Source organism: Onychomys torridus, chromosome 1 (assembly GCF_903995425.1).
Source record: "Onychomys torridus chromosome 1, mOncTor1.1, whole genome shotgun sequence".
NCBI classification, from domain to species: Eukaryota; Metazoa; Chordata; class Mammalia; order Rodentia; family Cricetidae; genus Onychomys; species Onychomys torridus.
This window is the reverse complement of record NC_050443.1, coordinates 117,020,309-117,042,779: the sequence shown is the minus strand read 5'-3', so window position 1 is coordinate 117,042,779 and position 22,471 is coordinate 117,020,309. Positions and strand designations below refer to the sequence as shown.

The 22,471-nt window shown below is 54.8% G+C and overlaps 1 protein-coding gene across 2 annotated transcripts; it reads right to left on the bottom strand.

The window, feature by feature from the left end:
• Positions 1-839: 839 nt before the first annotated feature.
• Pwwp2b (PWWP domain containing 2B) lies at positions 840-20,968 on the bottom strand. 2 transcript variants are annotated; one of them, XM_036206576.1, is made up of 3 exons: positions 20,813-20,968; positions 12,738-14,412; positions 840-2,978 (listed from the first exon to the last, which is right to left on the bottom strand). In XM_036206576.1, exons 1-2 carry the CDS (start codon positions 20,935-20,937, stop codon positions 12,756-12,758), a joined length of 1,782 nt encoding a protein of 593 aa, XP_036062469.1. In that variant the 5' UTR covers positions 20,938-20,968; the 3' UTR covers positions 840-2,978; positions 12,738-12,755. The 2 variants fall into 2 exon arrangements, with proteins under 2 accessions (XP_036062469.1, XP_036062478.1); XM_036206585.1 differs by having other exon boundaries at positions 13,043-14,412.
• Between the last annotated feature and the right edge of the window lie 1,503 nt (positions 20,969-22,471).

The following is a 22,471-nucleotide window of genomic DNA, read 5'->3' as shown; positions in this document are numbered from 1 at the left end:
GACTATGATGTGGAAGTGTAAGCCAAATAAACCCTTTCCTCTGACTTACTCTGGTCATGGTGTTTCATGGCAATTGTAGCCCTGACTGGGACATCACCTTTCATGCCAGGCGCAGGCTCCTTGACCACTACACAGGATAAGTATTCTAGAGACACCCATACCTGCAGAACTACTTTTCTCAGTTCTCTAGGATAAGGTGCCCAAGGCTGACAGAGCAGTCATGCTCTGAGACCCACCAGGCTGGGCAGCTTGCCCTCTGGACACGTGGGAAGGACATCTGACCCCATCCTCTGCCACCCAGAACTGAGTTCTAAGAGTTGTGTTCACACTGCTCTGATGTAGACGTCGTTTTTTCAGACACCAGTCCTTGCCAGTGTCACTGGCCTAAATCCTGTCAGAAGCTCTGGCCTAGTAAAGGTTGTGAATGGCTGAGAGCTGCCCAGTGGCAGGTACTCCTGGGCCTCAGCTCCCTTACCCGAGACACTGGGCCCCTAGCACAGTACCTAACCAACAGGCTAGGCTAGAAGAGGATGCCTGAAAACAGACTCTTCCACTCTGTTGAGAAAACTGGGCTTCCCTCCTCAGGCTCCACCAGCCTCAAGCCAGGACCTGTGGTTCAAGAATGTGGGTGCTATAGACAGCTATGAGCAGAGGGCAGGACCAGCCCCCTCTGAGTCGCTGTTGGGGTAGAGCAGGTATTGCACTCACACATCATGCTGGTTTGTTTCTTCAGTCTTCAGTAGAGCCTGGGACAGGTGCCAGTGGCCTTTCCTGGTCTGCTTTTTTTTTTTTTTTTTCCGAGACAGGGTTATGTAGCCCTGGTGGGCCTACACCTCCTTGTCCAATCCTTCTGCCTCTGACTACTACCCCAGCTCCGGACTAATGCTCTTGAAGAGGCAGGTAGAATGCACTCCATAGACAAAGTACAGACACGGTCTACTTGGTTCTGTTTGCTTCATATATATTCCCACCCTCCTGCCCAGCAGAGCAGGTCTCTTGTAGAGACAGATCCCAGTCCCAGGCCCCACATGGCAGGGTCCACTTGGCTCAAGATAGTTGGAGGCATGAATTCCCCCAGCTCAGCTTTTCCCGGGGAACCCCTGAGAGGAAGTCTATCAACTAAGGACATGGTACAGCATGTGACTGCAGGGCCCCTGGTTGGCCAGAGGCTAAAATTCACTCTTCCTAGGTTGTAGGACAGATGTGGGGAAGCCATGCCCAGGAAACAGCTGTAGGGGGCTCTTCCACCCTCCTCTCTCAGCCTCAGAACAGGGTGGGGGTGGGGAGTCACAAAGGCAAGGCTGACGGCTCTGATTCCTCCAAAACCCCCTCTCATACAAGGTCCTCACTTCTACATCTGTATTTTCAATGGTTCTTGGGGCCAGACACTGGGGTTCTAGGGGAAAATCTGTTGCTCTAGCCATGAGCTGACTGCACAGGGAACCCCAGAATCTCCCATTCACCAAGACATATATCCCTGCTGACACAAGGGCCTCCAGGATGGTGGGGAGTGACCCTGATAATAGAGAGATGGTGTATATATAGGGTCTTGGGGACAAGTCTCTGGCATCACTTCTTCCTGGGGGGGCGGGGGGGGCTTGAATGTGGAGATGGCTTTGCTGCTATAAAATGTTGGGAAAACATTCTGCCAAAGAGCAGATCCAGAACCTCAGGACACAGAGCAGCCCTTGGGCTGGTCAGTAATGGATCTGCATCAAGCCCCTTCTCCTGTGCCTGGAGAAGGCCTTGAAAGCAACCAGTGCTCCCATCTTGCCCACAGGTTCCTCCTGAGGGCTATGGCACCCTCAACACTGAGAATATTTTCCATTAAAATCAGGAACAGGAAAAGCCATGACTGCAATCTTAGGACATCCTTTAACTCTAATTGAGCAGAGAGAGAAAGGAGGCAGAAGGCTCCACAGGAGGAAAGAGCCACACCGTTCCAGGCCCAAGCCTCTGCCTGAGGGACTCAGGGTGGACCAGAGAACCAGGAGGGAGGCCTGAGGCAGGAGACTGTAGCCACCACCTGGAGCAGTGGCATTGGCTTCAAATTCGCATCCCATCAGGTGGCTGTGAGTGAGCAATACAACGGGCACAGTGCCACCTTGACGGGGTGGCCGCGGGCCTTCTTCACCCCATCAGAGGGCTGCACCCTCTCTCACAGGTCAGGCAGGTGCCGTTTGGAGGGTATTCAGGCAAGAGCCTCAACCCAGACTCCTGTTTATTCCTCTTCACGCTTAAACAAAGGGGCAGAGACAGTTTTCTTTTCTTTCTGTTTTCTTTTTGGTCTGGAAAGTGACAGAGGAGAAAGGAATGTGGCCTCACAGGGCAGAGCTGGTATGTCCTAACCTGAGGCCTGTTTCCAGTTCTGCCCTCCCCCTTTCTCTCCCCCTCACAGTAGGTGACATAGCAGCATCTCAGAGCTAGGCGGCCTTGGCCTTGCCGGCCAGGGCTGGGAGCCCAGGGGCCCATGCTTTGAGAGGAATGTGGAGGAGATGCAACTAGATTCCTGGCTCAAGAGCACAGAGACCCTATACCCCAGGGCTGGAGAAGAACCTCAGACGTGTGATTTGGTGTCCTCAAGCCTGCAGAGAGGCTCTAGCTGAACAGCAGCCAGGCCCAGGAGGGTGCCCTGTACCCACGCAGGAGTCTCACAGGCTGGGCAGAAGGCCCTGCTTCTGTTTGAGGGTGCCCAAGCCTGGCAGCTGCTAACACACAAAGCGGCAAATATGTCACCAAGCTCCAGGACACTTCTCAGCTAGGAATGCCGAAGCCTGTATCAAAGGGAACAGATACATTCAGCCGAGAGGAGCCAGGTGCCCTGGGCTTGGCTCCTCCCCATGCACACCTGCTCCTCTGGGGACCCGGAGTCAGGCCAACCACTGTGCCCAGCATGTTTCTGCACACAGCCAGCCAGAGGCACATGGGCCCCTCGGACAGAAGTTCCAGACAGCAGCTCCACCCTCATTGTCGGTGACCTTGAGAGAAGCAGAAAAGGTAGATGTTACCAAGGGTCAGTTGCAGGGAACAGGACCCTAGGGGGTTCAAGCACTTCCATGTTTTCATCAGTGTCTTCTCAGCCTTGGGCTCTACAGCGTTGCAGAGTCCCTAAAGGCTGCTCAGTTTCCCCACCAGCCCTCACCATACCTCTCTTGTTCTCGCAACTTCTGGTGCCCGTGACTTAGCCATGCCTGAGGAAAGTAGAGGATCTTAGACAGTGGGAGGCTTTGACCACAGGATCAGCCAAGTCCGATAGGAGGGCCAAACACTGCTGTTCTAGCAATGAGCTCACTGCATGGGAAATCCTGAGTCCCCCATTCACCAGGACACGTCCTCTGCCCACAGGTTGAGGGAGGGCAGGCCTGAACACAGATGATGATGAGTGTGAGTGTGAGTGTGTGTGTGTGTAGATGGAGAGGGGGTATGGCACCAGCCCCAGGTGTCTGGTTTACAGCCATTCTGCAGCTCCAGGCCTGACCACTGCTACTACCCAGTGCGCACAGATATCTGTAAGCATTGTGCTTAGCTGAGGTGTTTTGGAGAGATGTGTCAACTCAGCAGTCTTAAGCTAAAATGGATACCTAACATGTCTGAAGCACTGGAGGACTTTTCAGGGCTGCGGACAGGCAGGCAGGAGGACCGCAAAGCAAATCAGATAGGAAATAGAGCCACGGCAAAGTTCGGAGAGCAGAACCCTGTATGAGCTACATGATGGGTTCCGTTTACACACACAAACCCCGACTCTCATTCGGCAAGCCAAGTTTCTGAACATGTTGATGGAGAAGAATGCTCAGAGAACACAACATCCCCCCCATCTTCCCTAGAGAAAAGACTATAGGGAATGCCTAACCCGGGAGACACTAGAAACCAGGGGCCGGAGAGACTTGCTGTGCAAATTTGAGGACTGGAGTTTGGAGCCACAGCACCCAGGTGGGTGTGGCAACTACCTGTGATCCCACTGCAGAAGGCATAAAGGGATCCTCTGCTCGTGTACATATACGTGTATACGTGCATGGTCGTGTGCATGCCCCCCATGCACACACTGAACAATTGCAGCAGCTCAGCAATCTGCACAACCAAAGGACCTTGGTTCTCTGAGCCCCTGGAGGCTCTTGAGAATCAAAGGAGGAACTCAGTTCATCAAGATGCATTATGTTAGAAAGCCACATGCAAACAGGTCCCGGGGCGAGGAGCCTCTCCAATCACCCCAGAAGCAAAGTAAAGGTGGCCCGTAAATAATACCACATATCTCTCTTGGTGCTCAGCATTCTGACCTACCCTGGCCCCACAGCCTGACCTATATCCAGGCTGGAACACACGTGGGGAGAGATAGCCACTGTGGGTAGGGAGTCCCAGATCTCTGAACGGCCTTGCCATGCCTGTAAGGTCTGGCTAGGGTCTGTGCAGATGTAACAGGTATAGTGGCGGCGGCGGGGTGGGGTGGGGTGGTGTTATAGCATGACTAGAAACCACTCCTCCTGCTGCTTCTTTTCTTTTCTTTTTTTTTTTTCCGAGACAGGGTTTCTTTGTGTAGCTTTGCGCTTTTCCTGGAACTCACTCGGTAGCCCAGGCTGGCCTCGAACTCACAGAGATCCGCCTGCCTCTGCCTCCCGAGTGCTGGGATTAAAGGTGTGCGCCACCACCGCCCAGCTCTCCTGCCGCTTCTAATGAGTGCTTTAAGGTTTGAAAGGGGCTCATATTGAGGCCATGCTTTACTGGAAAAAGAAAAAAACCCTCAGCCCTGGGAGACAATTAGAACTAAGTTTCTCTCGTCACCATGGCCTGACCTTTGGAAATGTCCTTCAAACATCCAGCAGTAGAAATCTTCACTGGGGGAAAAGGACAAGCTTTGAGAGGAGCCGGCTCCTGGCCTCAAGCCTCTTTGTCCTACAACTGTGGCCTTCAAAGAAGCCTTTCCCCTCCCACTCTCAGGGAGCTGGCCCCTTACCAGCATTGCGACCAGCATGGCAGAGCAAGCTTAGCGGCTCTGGGTTGCTAACACACTAAAACACCAGGGCACCCCAGAAACCTACAGAACATCAGACTCATCCTACCCCAGCTCATCCCACCCTGCAGCTTGGGGCACTTCTCTACCCAAACCCAGCTTTCTCTATAGCTGAGAAACCTAGGGGGCTCACCCTTCAGCTCCCCAAAGAAAGGACAGCAACAACTCAGAAGCAGTTGCTGTTTGCCACTGCTCAGCCCTCAGGGCTGGTGTTCATGAGCTTGCTCATGTAAAAATCATAGGGACAAGCCTCCCAGACTAGGGTGCTGACTCTGAGGGATGCCCAGCAGAAACGCTCACAGCATGACAAGACACGGCTAGATTTTAAAAATACAGTAATGAATGCAAATGAGATAAACCTGTATTGCTATATTTGTGTCGACTAGACTCAGAGAGGAATTGTCCTCAAGGTCTTTGAAACAGCAATGTGGAGGTCCTACATGGTTGTGTTATCTATCACTTGGACAACCTTGGTGGCCAGCCCTCCTGGTGGATGACATTAATGGTCTTACATCCTAAAACTATCATACTGTATTATAAGGCAGTAAAAGATGTGTATAACATGCATTACTAAAAGTAATTCAATTTTGCATATATAAAATTAGTAATTGTATTATTACAATGTCACTAGGTGTCAAAGCTTTGCTCTAAGCAAAAAAAAAAAAAAAAAAAAAACAAAAAAAAAAAACCCAGTGTTAACACCAGAAGCCAGTAAACAGTTTAGGAGTAAGAGCAAGAAGCCAGGAGCATTGAGCAGCCTGGACCCAGGCCTGGGTTCTCAGGAAGCGTGAGTGCCTCAGGCCTGGCCAGAAAATGTAGAGTACTAGAGTGAGATGTTGGGTGTGGCAGGAAGCAGGGTTGCTACCAGATGCTGTGGTCACTGAAGGCCTGGGGCTGATGGACTAAGTGACTTAGGGTGGGCAAGCTCAGCAGCAGAGGAACTCTTGCCGGCCGGAAGCAATGGGACATGCTGACAGGCACTACGCTGTTAGGGAACACTGGCTTAGGATGCAGCTCCTGAGGCACTGGACATCTGCCCTGTCAGTCTGTCAGGGATCTACCCATTGTTCAGCCTGGCCTTGCAGGGTAGCCACTGTGCCTGTGGAGGGAGAACACACACACAAGGTTGAGGAAGGATGACAGAGTCAGCTCACCAGTGACGAGGTGAACCTCGAGACCACGAGTGGTGTGGACTGAAAATATTCTCTATAGATAGCAGGTTATGTGACAGCCTCAAGTCAGCACCTTGACTGACCAAAGAGAGTAACTGCTTGGTGGGCAGTCCAAGGAGGGGTCTAGGAGATGAAGCCCAGAGCAGGTGGGGGCAGGGACCAACATATAGAGGTGGGTGTTGAGACCATGGCCTCTCGACAGAAAACAGGCCCAAAAGGGTCAGATGGGTAGGAACATCCAGAGACTCTGGACAGGGCCTTTGATGTCCCCAGACACTTGAACACCTGCTACTCCCATTTACCTGCCCCCAACTGTCCTGTCTGCCTGTCTGCAGGCTCCCACACGATACCCAGTGGCAGTGGCAGGGACAGGCCACTGGGAGCCAGTGGGTGGGAAGGCCTGAGCCCCTGTAGAAGGCCTGGAATTATAGGCCTTAGTTTCCTTCTGGAACAAAATAATTACAACCTTCCCAGAGGACCTGAATTCCCTGAAAGCAACGCAGAAGTCAGCTAATAAGCTATGGGGGGGGGGGGGGGAGAGCAGAAGTGCTAGAAGAACTGTTTGGTGTGTTCCACTAAGGGATGTTGTTCAAAGACTGGATGGGGGAGACACTGCGGGGGTTGGGGGTGGTGCACAGTGCACTTGGGGTCTGGGGCCACATCCTCCTCTCCACCCAGCAGGCTCCGTGCATTAGCACCTGCAACAGACTGGATCCTGATAATATCTACCTTCCCAGGAGAAACAAATGTCACGAAGCAGGAAGGCCAGAGGAGCCACCATGTTCCCTGAACTGGCTGTCTCAACCGCCTTCACAGACGGATCTTTCTGGAACAACAGTTCCTTCCCTCACAGCACAGACCCCCTGGAGCTCTGCACCTTAATGGCTCTTTGCAGGTGCTACTGTCCAATCAGGCTGGCGTGGTGGGGCACAGAGGCAGTTGGCCCTTGCTGCCTCTGTGGGCCCAGAGCCAGTCTATCCTTGGAGCTCAGCCTTCTCTTTGCTCCATGAGAGGCTGGGCACAGACAGTGTGTGCAGGTATTCCGAAGAACAATAAACTGGGAATATTGACCGAAAGGGATGAGTGAGAGGTAGATAGTGTACCCCACAGACCTAGACCCTAATGTCTGTAACCTGTTCATGTCAGCTTCTACCACATACTTCTGCAGATATAACCCAATTAGATGTTTCTAAGATGATTACACTGAATTCTGCAGGTGGGTCCCCAAAGTCATTATGGGCCCTTGTCAGAAAGGTGGCTTATGATACCATGCCAAGGAAGAGGAGGGAACTCTAAGATCACAGAGGCAAACTAGAAGGACGTGGCCACAGCCAGAAGCACCTGAAGCCACTGGGAGCTGGAGAGTTGGCTACCCTCCCCAGCTTTCAGAGGGGCCCACTTGAGCTCAACCCTTGATTTCAGACCTCTGACTCTAAAGAACATGTGTTTATAGGCCCTCCTTTGTGGCAGTCTGTTACCATGGCCACAGGACAAGCTGACTCTAGGGAGGATGACAGCCAGCAAAGGGGAACATCCAGGGTGTGCTGGACTCCCCAGGAAAGCTTTCAACCCAGAAGTCTGGCCACCCAAGGTTGAGGCCTGGATGCTCCCATGTCTGGGGCCTGTGATGTCTCCACTGTCCTAGGGGCTAGGTCCTGGGATGGTACCCCATCTCCCTTGTAGGGAAGTGACATAACTTCCAGTCTACGCAGCAGCCAAGCGCCGTGCTGGCTACCTGCCAACTCTGTGCCTCTGTCCACAGATCGCCTGGGCACTCCAGAAAATAGAAAAGAGGCACCATCAACAGTTGTAGCTCCCAGGCTACCAGGGCAGGTATGCTGTACCTCTTAAGAGTGCAGCGGTACAGGGTGAGCAAGGCCCCATCCATTGCTGTCAGCCCTGAGCCCTCCTGATCCTATATGGCATCCTGTCCTCGGGGTTAGTCAGCCCACTCTCTCCTGGACCCTCTCTTCCTGCTTCTATGGTGCCACTCTCTTATCACCCCCACAACATCCCTCCTCACTAAGGTCCTGAATAGAGCCTTACCAGCCACAGCAAGGTCCTCTTTCCTACTCTGTCTCCCACAGTACTGTCCCCACCAATGTCATATTGAATGCCCCTCACCTTTAGCCTGTGGTACCAGGGCTCTGAGCTTTCCACCAGAGACACTTTAAGCCAGGCCTTGGGCACTTTGTCACCATTAGCCCACCAGGATCACTTTGAGGTCAGTATTGTGGGGCAAGAAGAGGCAGCACCCGCTTGTCTGAGGATTTAACACCATACGTTGCCTACTCTCTCTAGCTTGTTTTAGCACAGATGGCTGGACCTGCTCACTGCTCTGAGTCCTGTATTTCAGGCGCCATTGTTTCTAGGGTCAGGCCAGAGTCTGCAGCACCTGGAACAGGGTCTGCCCTGGAACCACCTCCCACAATCCACCTGATTTAGATCTCAAGTCACTTTCTCCAGGAAGCCCTCCCAGATAACAGTGTAGGTCTGGGTTCTGACCGTACGATCTGCTTCAGATCCCTTGTCCCTTCCTTCCTGGAGCATGCCTGTGTGATTAGGACACATTAATTTGGGAACTGTGACTCACAGATGTCTCCAGGATTCTACCCACCCTGCTAGCCCATATCCAATTGAGTATCTGCAGAGTGGGTGGCAGGCACACTAGCTAGAGGAGGAAGACAGGACCAGGGGCTAGAGAGAGGGAGTATCACAGCCTCAAGAATGTGGACTCAAGCTGGGCGGTGGTGTCGCCACACGCCTTTAATCCCAGCACTCGGAGGCAGAGCCAGGCGGATCTCTGTGAGTTCAAGGCCAGCCTGGGCTACAGAGCAAGTTTCAGGACAGGCTCCAAAAGCTACACAGAAAAACCCTGTCTCAGCCGGGCGTTGGTGGCGCACGCCTTTAATCCCAGCACTCGGGAGTCAGAGCCAGGCAGATCTCTGTGAGTTTGAGGCCAGCCTGGGCTACCAAGTGAGTTCCAGGAATGGCGCAAAGCTACACAGAGAAACCCTGTCTCGAAAAACCAAACCAAACCAAACCAAACCAAAACCCTGTCTCAAAGAACCAAAATAATAATAATAATAATAATAATAATAATAATAATAATAATGTGGACTCAAACCAGCCCTTTTCAACCTTTGATGGTCTGGGAGGTAGATAAAGTCAAATTCTCCATTTGGGGAGCACCCACTCATATGGAGGACAAAGCTGGGTGGCTAGCTTCTACAGGGCTCCAGGCAGCATCATGGGTGGTAGCAGAAATCTGCCCTGTCCAACCAGGGGTATATAGGCCCTACTTCCACATAAGAATCCCCAAGAGCTTCCTGTCCCAACCACTAAACTCACACCAGAGCCCCTGAGTAAACAACCCCAGTGTAGCTAGAGAAGGTATGGTATCACCTCCAATTCTGCCTACAAGTTCATTCCTAAGCCCATAATGTTGAATACCCCTCACTCATCTACAAGACAGGTGCCATTGTCAGCCCATGGCACTTAAGGAAACTGGAATCTCTGTGCACGTATGGAGTGAGGGCAGCCTAGCCTGTACGTCTGGATCAGGACTTACTTGAAGGAGTCGTTGAGTCTGACAAATGACACCATGTCCCAGGAAGGTCCTTGATAAGGGCCCTTCCCACCCCACCCCATCTAGGTCCAGTGTGCAGGGTGTCCACACCAAGCTCCCTTAGCTGGCCCTTCAGCCATCCATCAAGGTGAGTACAGGGCCTCTCAGGCGGGATACTGAGCTCAGTCCTTTGGAAGGGAACATGTGGCTGTGCTTCCTATGATGGCTCCCAGCACACCTGAGAGTGGCACAGACACCCCAAAACCCTGAAGAACCGCTGACCCATCACAGCTGTCTTCAGGTACTTGCAGGACCGGATATGGACTGCCAGTGAGCTGGACCTGGAAGCCGACCTTCTCCATCAGGCCTTTCGTCCTACCTGAGCCCTATCCCTGGGCAGCTCCCCACTTCCAAATGTCCAGGCCAGCAATTATGCCCTTCCCTGGATCCCAATCAGCATTTCAACAGCTTCTGCTTAGGGAGGGCCAGGTCCCCAGGTTCCACACCTGTGCCAGCTGGAAGGGCTTAACTCTAATAGCACTAGGGACAGTGCAAGGCACATTTGTCCACCAGGGGACCCCAATTCATACAGCAGGAGGTTCTAGCTGCAGACACCAGCTCGGATCACTGATGAGCACTTGACCTGCCTGGCAGGAACCTCCTCTCCATGTTTATAAAGTCTTTACAAAACCAAAACACCAGCCAGACAAGCACCATTAAGCACTTTGCTGCTATAGAGACCCAGCGCTCCACACTCCCAGGAAAGCAAAGGGCTGCTGAGTGCATGCTGGTCCAGGCACAGCCCAGGACCTGGGGGCCAGGCAAACCAGTTGGGTGAGATTTTTTTCCTCTGCTTCCGGATAAGCAGGGCCGCCCAGAACCTACAAGGCTGCATTTTCCAAAGGGCAGCTAAGGCCTGGCTGGGCTTCCAGAGCCCAGGGGTCTCCAATCACCATCTGGGTCTACACAGCTGCTATGATGGGAATTGAAAGTCAGGCTAGACTCCATCCATCCTCTCACCTCTCACTGGGTTTATGCCACATAATTGGGGCACATGCTGGGGGCTCTCAGCCTTCATCCATACTGCCTCCAATCAAGCCAGTGCCATGACCAGCTGCTGAACAGAGGGCCAAGGCAGGGAAGAGGGGCTCAGCAAGGCACAGCCAGGTGGAGAGTGTCCCAGGACTGGATGTGGCTGCAGCTGAGGTTCTACCAGGGCCAAGATACAGCATCGGGACTCAGGGCAAGTCAGCTGACCTTTCTCTGATTAGCCTGATGGATGTTCTGCCTTAAAATATGCAGGTGCCAGGCGTGGTGGTGCACACCTTTAATCCCAGCAGAGGCAGGTGGATCTCTGTGAGTTCAAGGCCAGCCTGGTCTACAATTTGAGTTCCAGGACAGCCAGGGCTGTTACATTGAGAAGCCCTGTCTCAAAAAAGCACAAGAGAGAGAGAGAGAGAGAGAGAGAGAGAGAGAGAGAGAGAGAGAGAGAGAGAGAGATTCGGAGGCTGTTGCCACAGCTGCAATGCCTGTTTCTACCTGCCTCATTCTACACAAAAGGTCCTAAAAACTGAAGAGGAACTAGCTTGGCTGTGTAGAGAAAGAGACATTATGCATAACCAGGAAGCAGTAGAGAAGGTAGGTGCCAGAGCAGGCTGAGAGCTGGCCCCAAAGCCTGCCCCCCCAGTTCTGCTTCATCTCCTGGCACCTCCAGTTTAACTGGCAGAGCAGTAAGCAGGCTTGAGAGGTATCCCAGACCCCTCTTCCTGAACCAGACATCAGCTGGCCCTGCTAAGCCTGAACGACTGACGAAAGGCTATCATCCAAGAAAGCATGATGCCGAAATAGTGGTGTGAGCAAGAGGTCTGGGCAGATCAGTCACTGAAGGAGCTAAGACCAAGTCGAGGGTCTGGCTGGAGGGAGACGCACTGCTCCTGTCTTCTGAGTATAATCACCTGACCTGACCTCCATGTCTCTGTACTCTGGGGTCACATTAAGCCAAGGATTAAGAAAAACAAAGAGGCTACCTGCAGCCAGGAAGAGAGCCCTAGGCCAGACCTCGAAGAGTCACCACCAGGGCGGTCACAGCTGGAAGTGGCTATCAGATGTGAGTATGCCCAGTGAGAAGTGCAGGCAGGTTGTATAAGTGCAGGCAGGTTGTATCCCTCCTGTTTCCAGACACTCTACATGGTGACTACAGATCCACCAGTCTTCCTACTCCATGTGATCACACCCCGTGAGACCCCACAAGCCTGACACTCCCTTACCACGCATGGTGCAATGCCCCAGACCCCAGTCCATCTGAGGATTGACTACTAAACTACAGAGTTCTTCCATGAGAGATCAAGACACTGCACAGAGCACAGGTACATCAGGACCGGGTGCACCTGGCCACACTGCATTCAGAACCATTCAGGAACCATCACACTTGCGGCGAAGGAGGGAGGTGTGTGCTGAGGGGAAACAGCCTGCTTGAGGAGCTGAGGCCAGCTCCACTGGAGGGTAAGATGCTCTCCTTACCGTGCCCCCACTTCCCTGCCTGGTCAGCACTGCATGCACTCACATAGGCAGGAGTTTTAAGGCTACTAGTGAGGATGGTGAAGGCCACTAGGGAAGAGAGTAAAAAGTTCCTTCAGAGTGGCAGAAGATGATGGCCTACCCTTAATCCTTTGGCTCTCCCTTTACCCCAGTCAGTCAGGCAAACTGCATCCCTTTCTCAAAAATGCTAGCAGAAGACTCATGGGGAGGGCTTCCTTTGATTAACTGGCTGCAAAACTCACAATCACAAACACACACCCGATAATCTGAATCTTTAAAGCATCTCGGTTGGGATGTGTGGGCTCCGGGGAACAACATCAGTGAGGGCACTAGTGTTTAGGACAGCCCCTGCTGAGCAACAGAACAAAGTCCGGCTCCCTGGTGGCTGGCTGCTGACACCAGCTCAGGATCACTGCTTTGGGAACAGCTGGCACCCAGTGGACACAACACTCACCTGCTCCCGGAACCAAAGTTATATTTCAAACTGGGTCAAGAGCTCCCTTATTTCTGGGGCCACATGTTGTGTGGCATTAGCAGCCTCAGTTATAGCTCTCCGATACATCCCCTTCTTCTTACGGTTAAATCTCAGTTTGAAAAACTCAGAGAAAGGGAACAGTTTTGAAATAGACAAGAATGATGTAGTTGGAGACCCAAACCATGAGACTTTCGCTTCTTGCCAAGAGGGCTCTCCATCCTCCTTCTGGCCAAGGCTGATGTCAAGGACACGCGCTGGCCACCAAGGAAAACCATGAATCTTACCCCACACAACGTCCCCTACAGCCACTGTCCTTCCATCTTCGGTCACACATTGTGAGACGCTCTGCGTGTGCAGCCTGACCGTGAGGGGAGGGACTGTCTGGCGAGTGTCAGCAGAAGAGGAAGGAACAGAGGCACTGTCCCCAGATGACAGGTCTCCTGTGTCTGGAGATGTCACTTCTGAACCAGATGATTTCAGTTCATCCAGGCTGTCGGTGCTGCACACAGATTCGCTGGTACAATCTGCTCTCCTCCCAGGGCAGTCGACAAGAAAAGCCAAGCTACCACGTCCATGTTTACCTTGAGGAAACCTCTTGAGGTCATCGTCCTCACCAGAACTTCCAGAAGACAAATCCTCCAGCCCATGGGTAGAGCCATCAGCAAAGATAGCAGGAGAGCTGGCCAGGGGGCCTCCTGGGCATCCATTCAGCTCCTCAACCAGCTCAGCCCTGTACAGAGGCTCATGCTCCCCATCCCTCAGTCGGTGGGGCTTCAAGCGGATTTTGGGAGGTGGTAGGTCTGAGATGGGAGGCAATGGACGAGTCAGCTTCAGCTTGGGAATAGAATGCCCGCTGGGTGGTCGGTCACCACCACCCCTGGGCTCCACATCCCTCACTACCTCCAAGTCCTGGCTGCCATTCTGTAGAGACTGTTGGGGACAGAAGGGCTCCACAGAGCCGTGCACTCTGGATGGGATTTTGACCACCTCCCCCTTGCCCTGTGGTGTGCTGTAGGAGATCTTGATGACTGGGCTCCGTGGAACACGTTCTCCAGGAACCCTGTCCTCTTCCCGCTTCTCTCTCTTGCTCCTTCTTGGGGTGGCTGCAGCTATGGAGTCACTGTCCTCTGGCTCTTCTGGCTTACGGTGCTCACTGTCAGGGCCACTGCCTAGCCTCCGGCGGGGTCTGGGGGTGGTCAGGGGGCCAGGACTGGCCTCCTGAGGACTCACAGTACTCTTGCATTTCTCACACAGTACTTGGCGTGGCCGCAGGCGGATCGTGCTAAGAATAAGTCGGCCAGGATCCCGGTTGCGGGACAGTCGCCGCCGGGTCCGCTTGATGGTCCTGGGTGGGGGCTGTGGCACCCACTGCTGGTAGGTGTTCCTCAGCCATAGTGGGTGGGGGAAAGGGGCACCCTCAAAGTAGGGTGGGAAGGGAGGCAGGTTCCCAGCAGGCAGAGGTGGAATGAGAGGTGGGGGCGGCTCGGGCCCAGCTGTCTTGGGAGGCTGATCCTTCTCTGGGGACTGGTCTTTGTGATGAGGAGGCATCACTTCTCCAGTTCCCTCCTTAGGCACCTGGTCATGACAGCTGATGACAGAGGGGTTGTCAGCCAGAGGCAGCAGAGTAGATGGAGACAGGCCAAAAAGGCCGGACCTGGTAGAAAGGAACAAAATCGGAGTGAGAATGGTTAGGATTCCAGCTATGCCCGGCACCTGGCACCTAACAAGCTCTAGGCCTGGGAGGCTGCCTGTATCTAGATCCAGAGTGGTAGATTAACATTAAACAGGTACCCAGGCCCTGTATGTCCTGTGACGTGGTTTGAAGGCTGACATGCTTCTAGAAACCTGAGAACATCTACATCCTGAGACAGGACATAGCCTGAGAGGGAGTCCACCTGCCCCATGGCCAGTAGCCACAGAACCCAGGCCCCTGTTCATGTGCCTCAGTTGTTTCCTTTAAGAGAACTAGGGACTCGACTTGCTGGGGACCCCCACACAAGCCTCCTGACCCTAAGAATGTGTTATGGAGCCCGGCGGCGGTGGTGGCGCACGCCTTTAATCCCAGCACCAGGGAGGCAGAGGCAGGAGGATATCTGTGAGTTCAAGGCCAGCCTGGAATACAGCGTGAGTTCCAGGAAAGGCGCAAAGCTACACAGAGAAACCCTGTCTCGAAAAAACAAAAACAACAAAAAAGAATGTGTTATGGAGCACCCTGGTCCCAGATGCCTAGGACACATTGGTAGGTGCAGGGTGGGAGCCACTCGTGGCCAGATCCAGAGTCACAGCCACAGCTTCTGCTACCTAGAGGCCAGAGGCGCCAAAGCACACAGCCTTTGGGCTCTGTAGCTTCCCAAAGCTTCACAGTTGGCCGGCCTACCTCCATGACCCCTAGAAAAGGCTCATCAGCCAACCTGTCACCTCTGGACCCCGCCCTCAGAAAATAGCACAGTGGCTGTAAAGAGGATATTGGAACAAAGGGGAAGCTGGAAGAGCTGCCCCAGGGAGCATAGCATTCCTGTGAAAGTGACACACATCCAGGTCCTAGGGAAGGGAGTAGAGGGCAAGAAGGCCATCCCAGGAACTGGGAACATGGTACCCTGCCCAGACAAGACTGAGGGTTAGAGAAGGCCATAAGACAGCAGGAAGGAATGGCAAGTGACTGGTTTGGGAGGCAGGGCAGACAAGGGACCAGGGATGGGGAGTTACTATCCAAAGCCCGCCTCCCTGCCCACTTCCACAGGCACCTAGGCCATGAAGTGGGATTCCCTCTAGCCCTTCCTCTATCTGTCCATCCCTCCCCCACCATCCTGTGCTGACACCTGACCGGTGCTGTAGAGGGCAGAGGGCACTCCAGGGGGTCTGCTTGTTCCAGAGGCCTGGACAGACTGTATGCTGACGACAGACACCCAGCGCTTGGCTGCATATCTGGGTCCTGACCTGGGCCAGGGCCGTCAAGCACTACCACAGCCTGGAGCTGAGCCTTTCTCAGAGTCCAGGGGCCAGGTTCTCCTCAGAAATGACATGGACCCAGCAGCAGAAGGCCACTCTTCTTTCCTAGAGCTGCTGCCCTGCCCTGCCCTGCTTCAGCCACACCCAAGGCCTGCCTGGTGGGTAAACATCCCAACAGCTCACCCTAGGTCAAGGCAGGCTGGCTGATGACCTTCCCCTAGGAGCCATGAAAGTAGCTAAGGCCAACTGCTAAACTTTGGGAGGCCATGGAGCTCTAGGGCTCTGTTTTGGTGCTTCCGGCATCTAGGCAGCAGAGCTTGTAGCTTAGCTGTGGCTGTGGCTCTGACTTAAGTTCCCTTAACCCATTAGCAGTTCCATGGAATGACCAGCAGTGACATTCCTTCTTTACAGATAAGGCAATGAGGTTAAGGGACCTGCAAACATGTGCCTGCTGCCCAGTCCTGGGATATTGGGATCCACTACCTCCGAGCATGGAGATGGCCATGGAACAGGGAAAAACAAGTGGACAAACTGTGACCTTGCCTGGGGCCGTGTGTGTGTGTGTGTGTGTGTGTGTGTGTGTGTGTGTGTGTGTGTGTGTGTGTGTGTTACAGCCTGTGGCTCCCAAGGCTTGGCAACCCCAGCAAGGCCAGGCTGTGGCCCAAGCTGACCAGTCTCAAGGACAGAGAGGCCCACAGGAAGTGCTATAGGCTTTGGCAGCGAGAGGAACCTGTTAGGGTTCACAGTGGACTAAGAGGGCCTGCTGAATGAATGGGTGGAGCTTTGGGGGTGGCTAACTTTGGGTGGGTATGTAGGAGAGGTGCCTGGAGATTAGGGAATGATTCACCAAGGTAGGAGCCAGTATCTCCTAGAAGCACAGCATCTTGGGGAACTCAGAGGCAGAGCAAAGAACCTCTGATTTCAGGAAAAGATGGGGAAACTGCACAGGATTGAGAAGCCCAGGTTATAAGAGCAGGTCATATCCAAAAGCAAAAGCGGTACTAACAAAGGGGACAGGGAAGAGGGTTCCCAGGGATACCGAGCCTCCCCTGTTCTGTACGGCCTTCTGATGAGGACACACAGTCCTGGGGGCATATGGCCTGGCCCAAAGTGCTCAGCAAGACACCAGTGACCAAATCATGTCCCTCACCTGCGGGGATGTCTCAGTCACTCACCCAGAGGAGCCTGGCTAAGGCCAGCCCACGGACAGTGAGAATACAGTTCTGGTTGCCTGCCAGAGCTCTGGGCTGCCCCTATTTGCAGCTGCCTCCATTCTGCTTCCCAGATCTGCAGGCAGGCAGACCCAGGACTCATGGGGCTGCTGGCACCCAAGTAGCAACCCCTCCCCCACCCACTCCGTCTTTCTGGGGCCTTCCTCCCTGAGCCTGTGGTAGCAGAGGCCATCCTGCCACTGCCTGAGGGTTGAGTCAACAGGCTCCTGGATCAGAGGCATGCGGATGTGCAAAGCTGGGCGGGAGCCTGCGGAAACTTCTCTACATAGCTCTGTTGCCAGGAGCCTGCAGCCCCAGGAAGGCCCAAGTCCAAACACCCAAGGCCCCACCTTGGGCTGTTCACCAGGGCTTAGTTTAGAAAGTCCCTGTGGTCTTTCTGCTGCCTAGCAAACAGCCAGGAAGCAATAGGGATAGAGCTGGACAGGGCCATGAGCAGGAAGGTCTTGCAGAAAACAGAATGGGCTGCTCACAACTGCAAAGTACCCAGAGGCCTCCAGGGGCCACTTTTGCTCTGGGAGTCACCTCTGAGGAGGTTTTCAGGATAAGTCACAGCCTGGACATCAGAGGAGCCCCTTCTCCAGAGCATACAACTGGACCTGCCCCACATCTTTGGGTACTGACTCCAGATTTCCAAGGGAGGATGGGTGAGGACCCTGCATCGTGCATGTATTAGCATCAAATACTTATTGGCGCCAATACCGTCCATCCATAAGCACTAAGGTCCCCTAGAAGCTCAGACCAGGCCCACCCCACCCCCATGTCTTCCTTGCCCACTCAGTCAACCTACATCTCGATGGTAAAGCCCCCAATTCCAGCATGCCAACCAAGCCCCCAGCACACCAGCTGTGATGCACAAAGGCACCTGGGACCCTCCTGAGGGCAGAGAGGATGTCTGAGTGCTATTGTGACCTCTGTGCCTATCACATAATCTCATGAATACCCATCAGCAGCTGAGCCTCCATCCTGGATGGTATATTCTAGGACAGAATGTAATGCTCTTTAGCCTGGTGACAGGCAGTGGCTGTGGTCTTGGTCACAGAGGATGCCACACTGACCATCCCAGCAGATGGGCTCAGGGGTTGTGTGGTGGCTGATGTTTAAGAATCAACAGCTTAGCTGGGTGGTGGTGGTGCACGCCTGTAATCCCAGCACTTGGGAGGCAGAGGCAGGTGGATCTCTGTGAGTTTGAGGTCAGCCTGGGCTACAGAACTAGTCCAGGACAGGCTCCAAAGCTACAGAGAAACCCTGTCTCGAAAAACCAAAAAAAAAAAAAAAAAAAAAAAAAAATCAACAGCTCAGATTAGAAGTCCTGAGTCAGTGAGCCTTGGCCGGCTGCAGTCTACCCTTCAGTCAGCCAGGGTGCTCGATAAGAGACATATACCTCTACACCACCTGCAGAACGGTGTCGACCCCACCCTTTGTGAATGATGTGGGTCAGCACACCTTGGAAGGGATCCTCAAATTTGTAAGTAGGGATCACAGAGGCAGCTTGGCAGAGGCTCAGCCCCCTCCCTGGCACAGTGTAGCTGCTCAGTGAACGTACAGAAATGCACAGGTACCCAGAGCAGCAGAGAACTTGCTTCAGGCTGCTCTATTGCCAGGCAGCAGATTCAGGATATAAGTGGGAGGTGGTACTTGGCACTGTGCCAGGTGGTTTGCAGGCAAGACCTCTCAGAGCTCCCCAACCATCTGCAGACAGGGAAGGGGATCAAAAGAGAAAGCATCTTTTAGTAACTCCATGATGAACAGCACCAGTAGTGGTGGTGGCTGGATCCAGTCTCAGCCCCTTCCACCCAGGAGCCTGTGTGAATGGGGCCATCCAGGCAATACTTCCGATCTAGCAAGGGTGGGGGGGGAAACAGTGATCAGGAACCATAAAGGACAATCAGGCCACCAGGTCTGTATCCAAACTATGGGAGCTCTGATGGCTATAAACACAACCAGTACCCCAGGAATGCTGACCTGCTTGCTGCTTTGAGACCTGGATGCTCCCCTGAGGTGGGAGGAAATAGGATTTGGGAGCTCTTCCCTGGCCCACATCCAAGGACTGGGCCTCCATAGGAGCAAAGACTGGTACTGAACCCTGAGGAGAAACTGGTACCTGGGAGGGTAGGTCAGCGTATGGACCCTGTAGGATAAAAGCAGACCCTGCTGCCAATTAACACCCAGACAGTTCCTAAGCTGTACTGGGTCCTGCCTGGCAAGCAGGGCTGTAAATATTAGCTTTGAAACTTACAATACTATGGCTAGAACACTGGAAACAGAAACCGGGGGTGGCCTGAAGGAAAGATTAGGGGTGGGGAAGATGGAGGGATAGTTTCAAGGCCAAACCTTGCAAGGCTGGAGGGGCAGGGAAAGGCAGCTTTATCTTCAGATTCTCTGCAAAGTCACAGCCGCAACCAAAGTCAACTGCAGAGAAGAGCTGTGAGCACCACGGGAGGCCGAGCTCCAGGCTCCAAGGGGCTTTGGTTATGGTAGTCTGTGGGGCACAGACACCCACACATCCTATGCTGCTAGTTCCCATTCTCAAGATCCCAGCAGCTTCTGTTCATGAAGGGTGCATGGATCTGTAAGCCAGGTTAGCCATGGGCCTCAGGGCAGGTATCCAACTATCTCTATAGACAGCCTCAGCCATAAGCTAGAACTACCTTGGCCTATCTTATTCTGAGCACTGGAGCCTGAAGAGCTGGAGGAAATGCAAGTCCTCTGCTGCAGACACTCTCTAGGGAGAGAGGCCAGAGCAGGCTGCACAGGTAGAGCAGGGGTGCAGCCCTGCAGGCTCAGGACTGAGCCAGACCTGCCTAGGGAGGACAGGGAAGCCATCAGCAGGGTGGGGGAGGGCTTCACTGGAAGCTCTCAAGTAGCATTTCGGCAGCCCCCGAAAGTCACCCTATCACATAGGCACTCCCTGTGCTAACCAACAAGAGAGGGGCACCAGTCACACGGGAGGCCATATGTTAAGTCACATGACTTGTGCATAAATGGCTTCTGGCACATCTAATGAAGACATAATGTCAGCAGGGTAACTGTCAGAGGAGGAAGGGCTCTGCTCTGTGCTGGGAACCCAGGCAAATCTGGGTTTTAGGAAGGGAAAAAGTTGAGTCTTTGAAAGCAGAGCCTTTCTCTGTTCCCAATTCCAGAATGAAGCCCGGCTGGAGCCGAAGAGTCACAGCCTGATTAATGCCTAATCATTTATCTGGCAGTGACAGCGCACTGCCATGTGACTCCGGGTTCAGGTGGCTGCTCTGCGCCTCAGAAGCCCCTGCAAGGGGTGCACAGGTGGTCTCAGGAGCTGAGCCCAATGCGCCCCTCCGGTAGAGGTATTGGCCCTGTAACTTGTATTTTCCACTCCCCCGCGAGGCACCTCGCCCACATCAGTGTTTCTACACCCCGCAGTCGTCGCAGTTGGTCCCCACCAGCCACTCCTACGAGCCTCGGGACCCACGATAGAGATAGGGCTTCTCCCTTTTGTGACAGGTGAGGCCACCGCGTAACTGACCCCCTTAAACGAATCACAATTCTGCAAACAGTCGAATCAACAGTGCTTCTGAACAAAGAAAAGTGCGTTAATTATGGCAGATGTGCGGAGTTTCAGGCAATGCTTCCCACGAGTCCCGGCCGGCTCCCGCAGCCCCTCTGCGGGGCCGCATGCTCTCCTGCCCCGAAAGTCACCGCGACTTTGGGAGAGAGCCACTTTCGCACCCAGACCGGCGGCCAGCTGGCGCGCCTCGAAACCCCGACCCGGGTAAAACTGAAAGTGGGCGCCGGGCTTTGCTGCTCTGCCCAAGAGCCTGCATCGGAACCTTGAATCGGCGGGGGAGTGTCCCGGGGGATTCCGAGGAGTCCCCGGGCCCGCGACCCTGCCCCGCTCACTTTTTCGTGCAATCCAGCAGGATCCCGGCGAAGCTGCGCTCGCCACAGCTCACGGTGACCACCAGCGCGCCGTTGACGACCTGTTCCACCCGCACCGGCAACCGGCAGCCGGCCCGCGGCTCCATGCTCTCGCCGCCTCCGGAGGCCGCCCCCGCCCGCCACCGCCGCCGCCGCCGCCGCCGCCGCCGCCGCCGCCGCCGCCGCCGCCGGGTCAGCCCCGCGTGACGCCGCCTGACGTCACAAAGCTCTCTCTGCCGGCCGCCACCGCGGAGCTGGGCTGGGGCGCGCGGCCGCCGGCTGCGCTCCCGGGAACCGGAGGGCGTGGGGCGGTCCGCCCGCAGTGTGCGCCCCACAGCCGGCTCTTAAAGCTGGACTGGCAACGCATTGCGGGGCCCCGCCGGGCGGAGAGGAGGGTTCGTTAATCTTGCCGCCACGCTGGCTAGGAATGCCCCCTAGGAGGCCCTGCCAGGAACCGAGGGGTGGCAGGGACACTCCCCGGGCCCAGGCCCTTCCCCCACTCTGCTGCTCTGGGTCCCACCCCGGGCCCCACCTCCTTCCTGATCCTGTCCCGGGGCCACTCCCTGAACCCGGCGCAGCCTGGGGCCCTTCCCCCATGCACCCTGGGGTCCCCTGCCTAGCAGCCTGTGCTAGCGTACCCTGGCAGCGTCTCCTACGCACGACTCCTGTGTCCACTCAGTACTTGGGAAAGTCTGTGGGAGCGTGTGTTTGCAGAGAGTCAGGCCTGGCCGAGGAGACTGGGGGTGCTGAGGGACACCAGTGAGACTCTTGCAAGAGACCTTGTGTCGCCCTGAGCACACGGACGACTTAGCACTGGGCTACCCATGTGTGCTCGACGCCTCCTGGGCGACAACAGGGCTCGTGCCAGTGAGGACCTCACAGAGCGCAGGGGTGGCCAGCTCTAGCGTTGGGGAGGATAATTCCATCCAGAGCTCTAGGACCAGTCTCTTAGGTCTCCCCGGACTAGACGCCGCAACGCGCCTCGCCTAGTGTACATTATAAAGAGCCGCCTCCCGAGAGCAAGAGCCAGGCTCCCAGGCGCGCGCAGCGGAGCCTGCGGGGGTAGGCTGGCCAGGAGTGGGAGGTGGCGGCGCCCGGCGGACGCCTGACCGCCACCTCAGACCTCCTCCGGCTTCCGCAAGCACTTGCACTTTGGATCCGGATTCGTAACCCGTAACTGACTGTCCCCAAGGGTCGGCTGTGTTGCAATGATCAACGGTGTCTGCGACCCGGGCCCCTAAGCCTGGCAGCATCGCCTTGATTGGTGGCATCAGGAGGGCAGTGAGGCCCTGACCACCAGTCTCCCGATCCCTTGTCCCTCTCAGGTTGGGAATGGAGTTCTTAGCTCTTCACGGCTGAGACCTGCTTCAGGGCTGCTACCACTGATGCCGCCCGAGGACAGTGGAGGCCGCCTCTGGCGCCGCTCTACCTCACCTTAAGGCGACCATGGCCCTAGTTCCAGAGCAGATGAGAAAGCCTGGGCGGAGTCCTGCTGATGGGCTCCCCCACTCCCCACCCCCGTCTCCCCCAAGCGTCTGTTATCCTCACGCCTTCTCTCCAGAGCTGGGTGCAGCAAAATTTGGAGCAAAAATGGTGGCTACAGGGACCATTCCCAGCCCAGCCCCAGGTGGATGGCTGGTG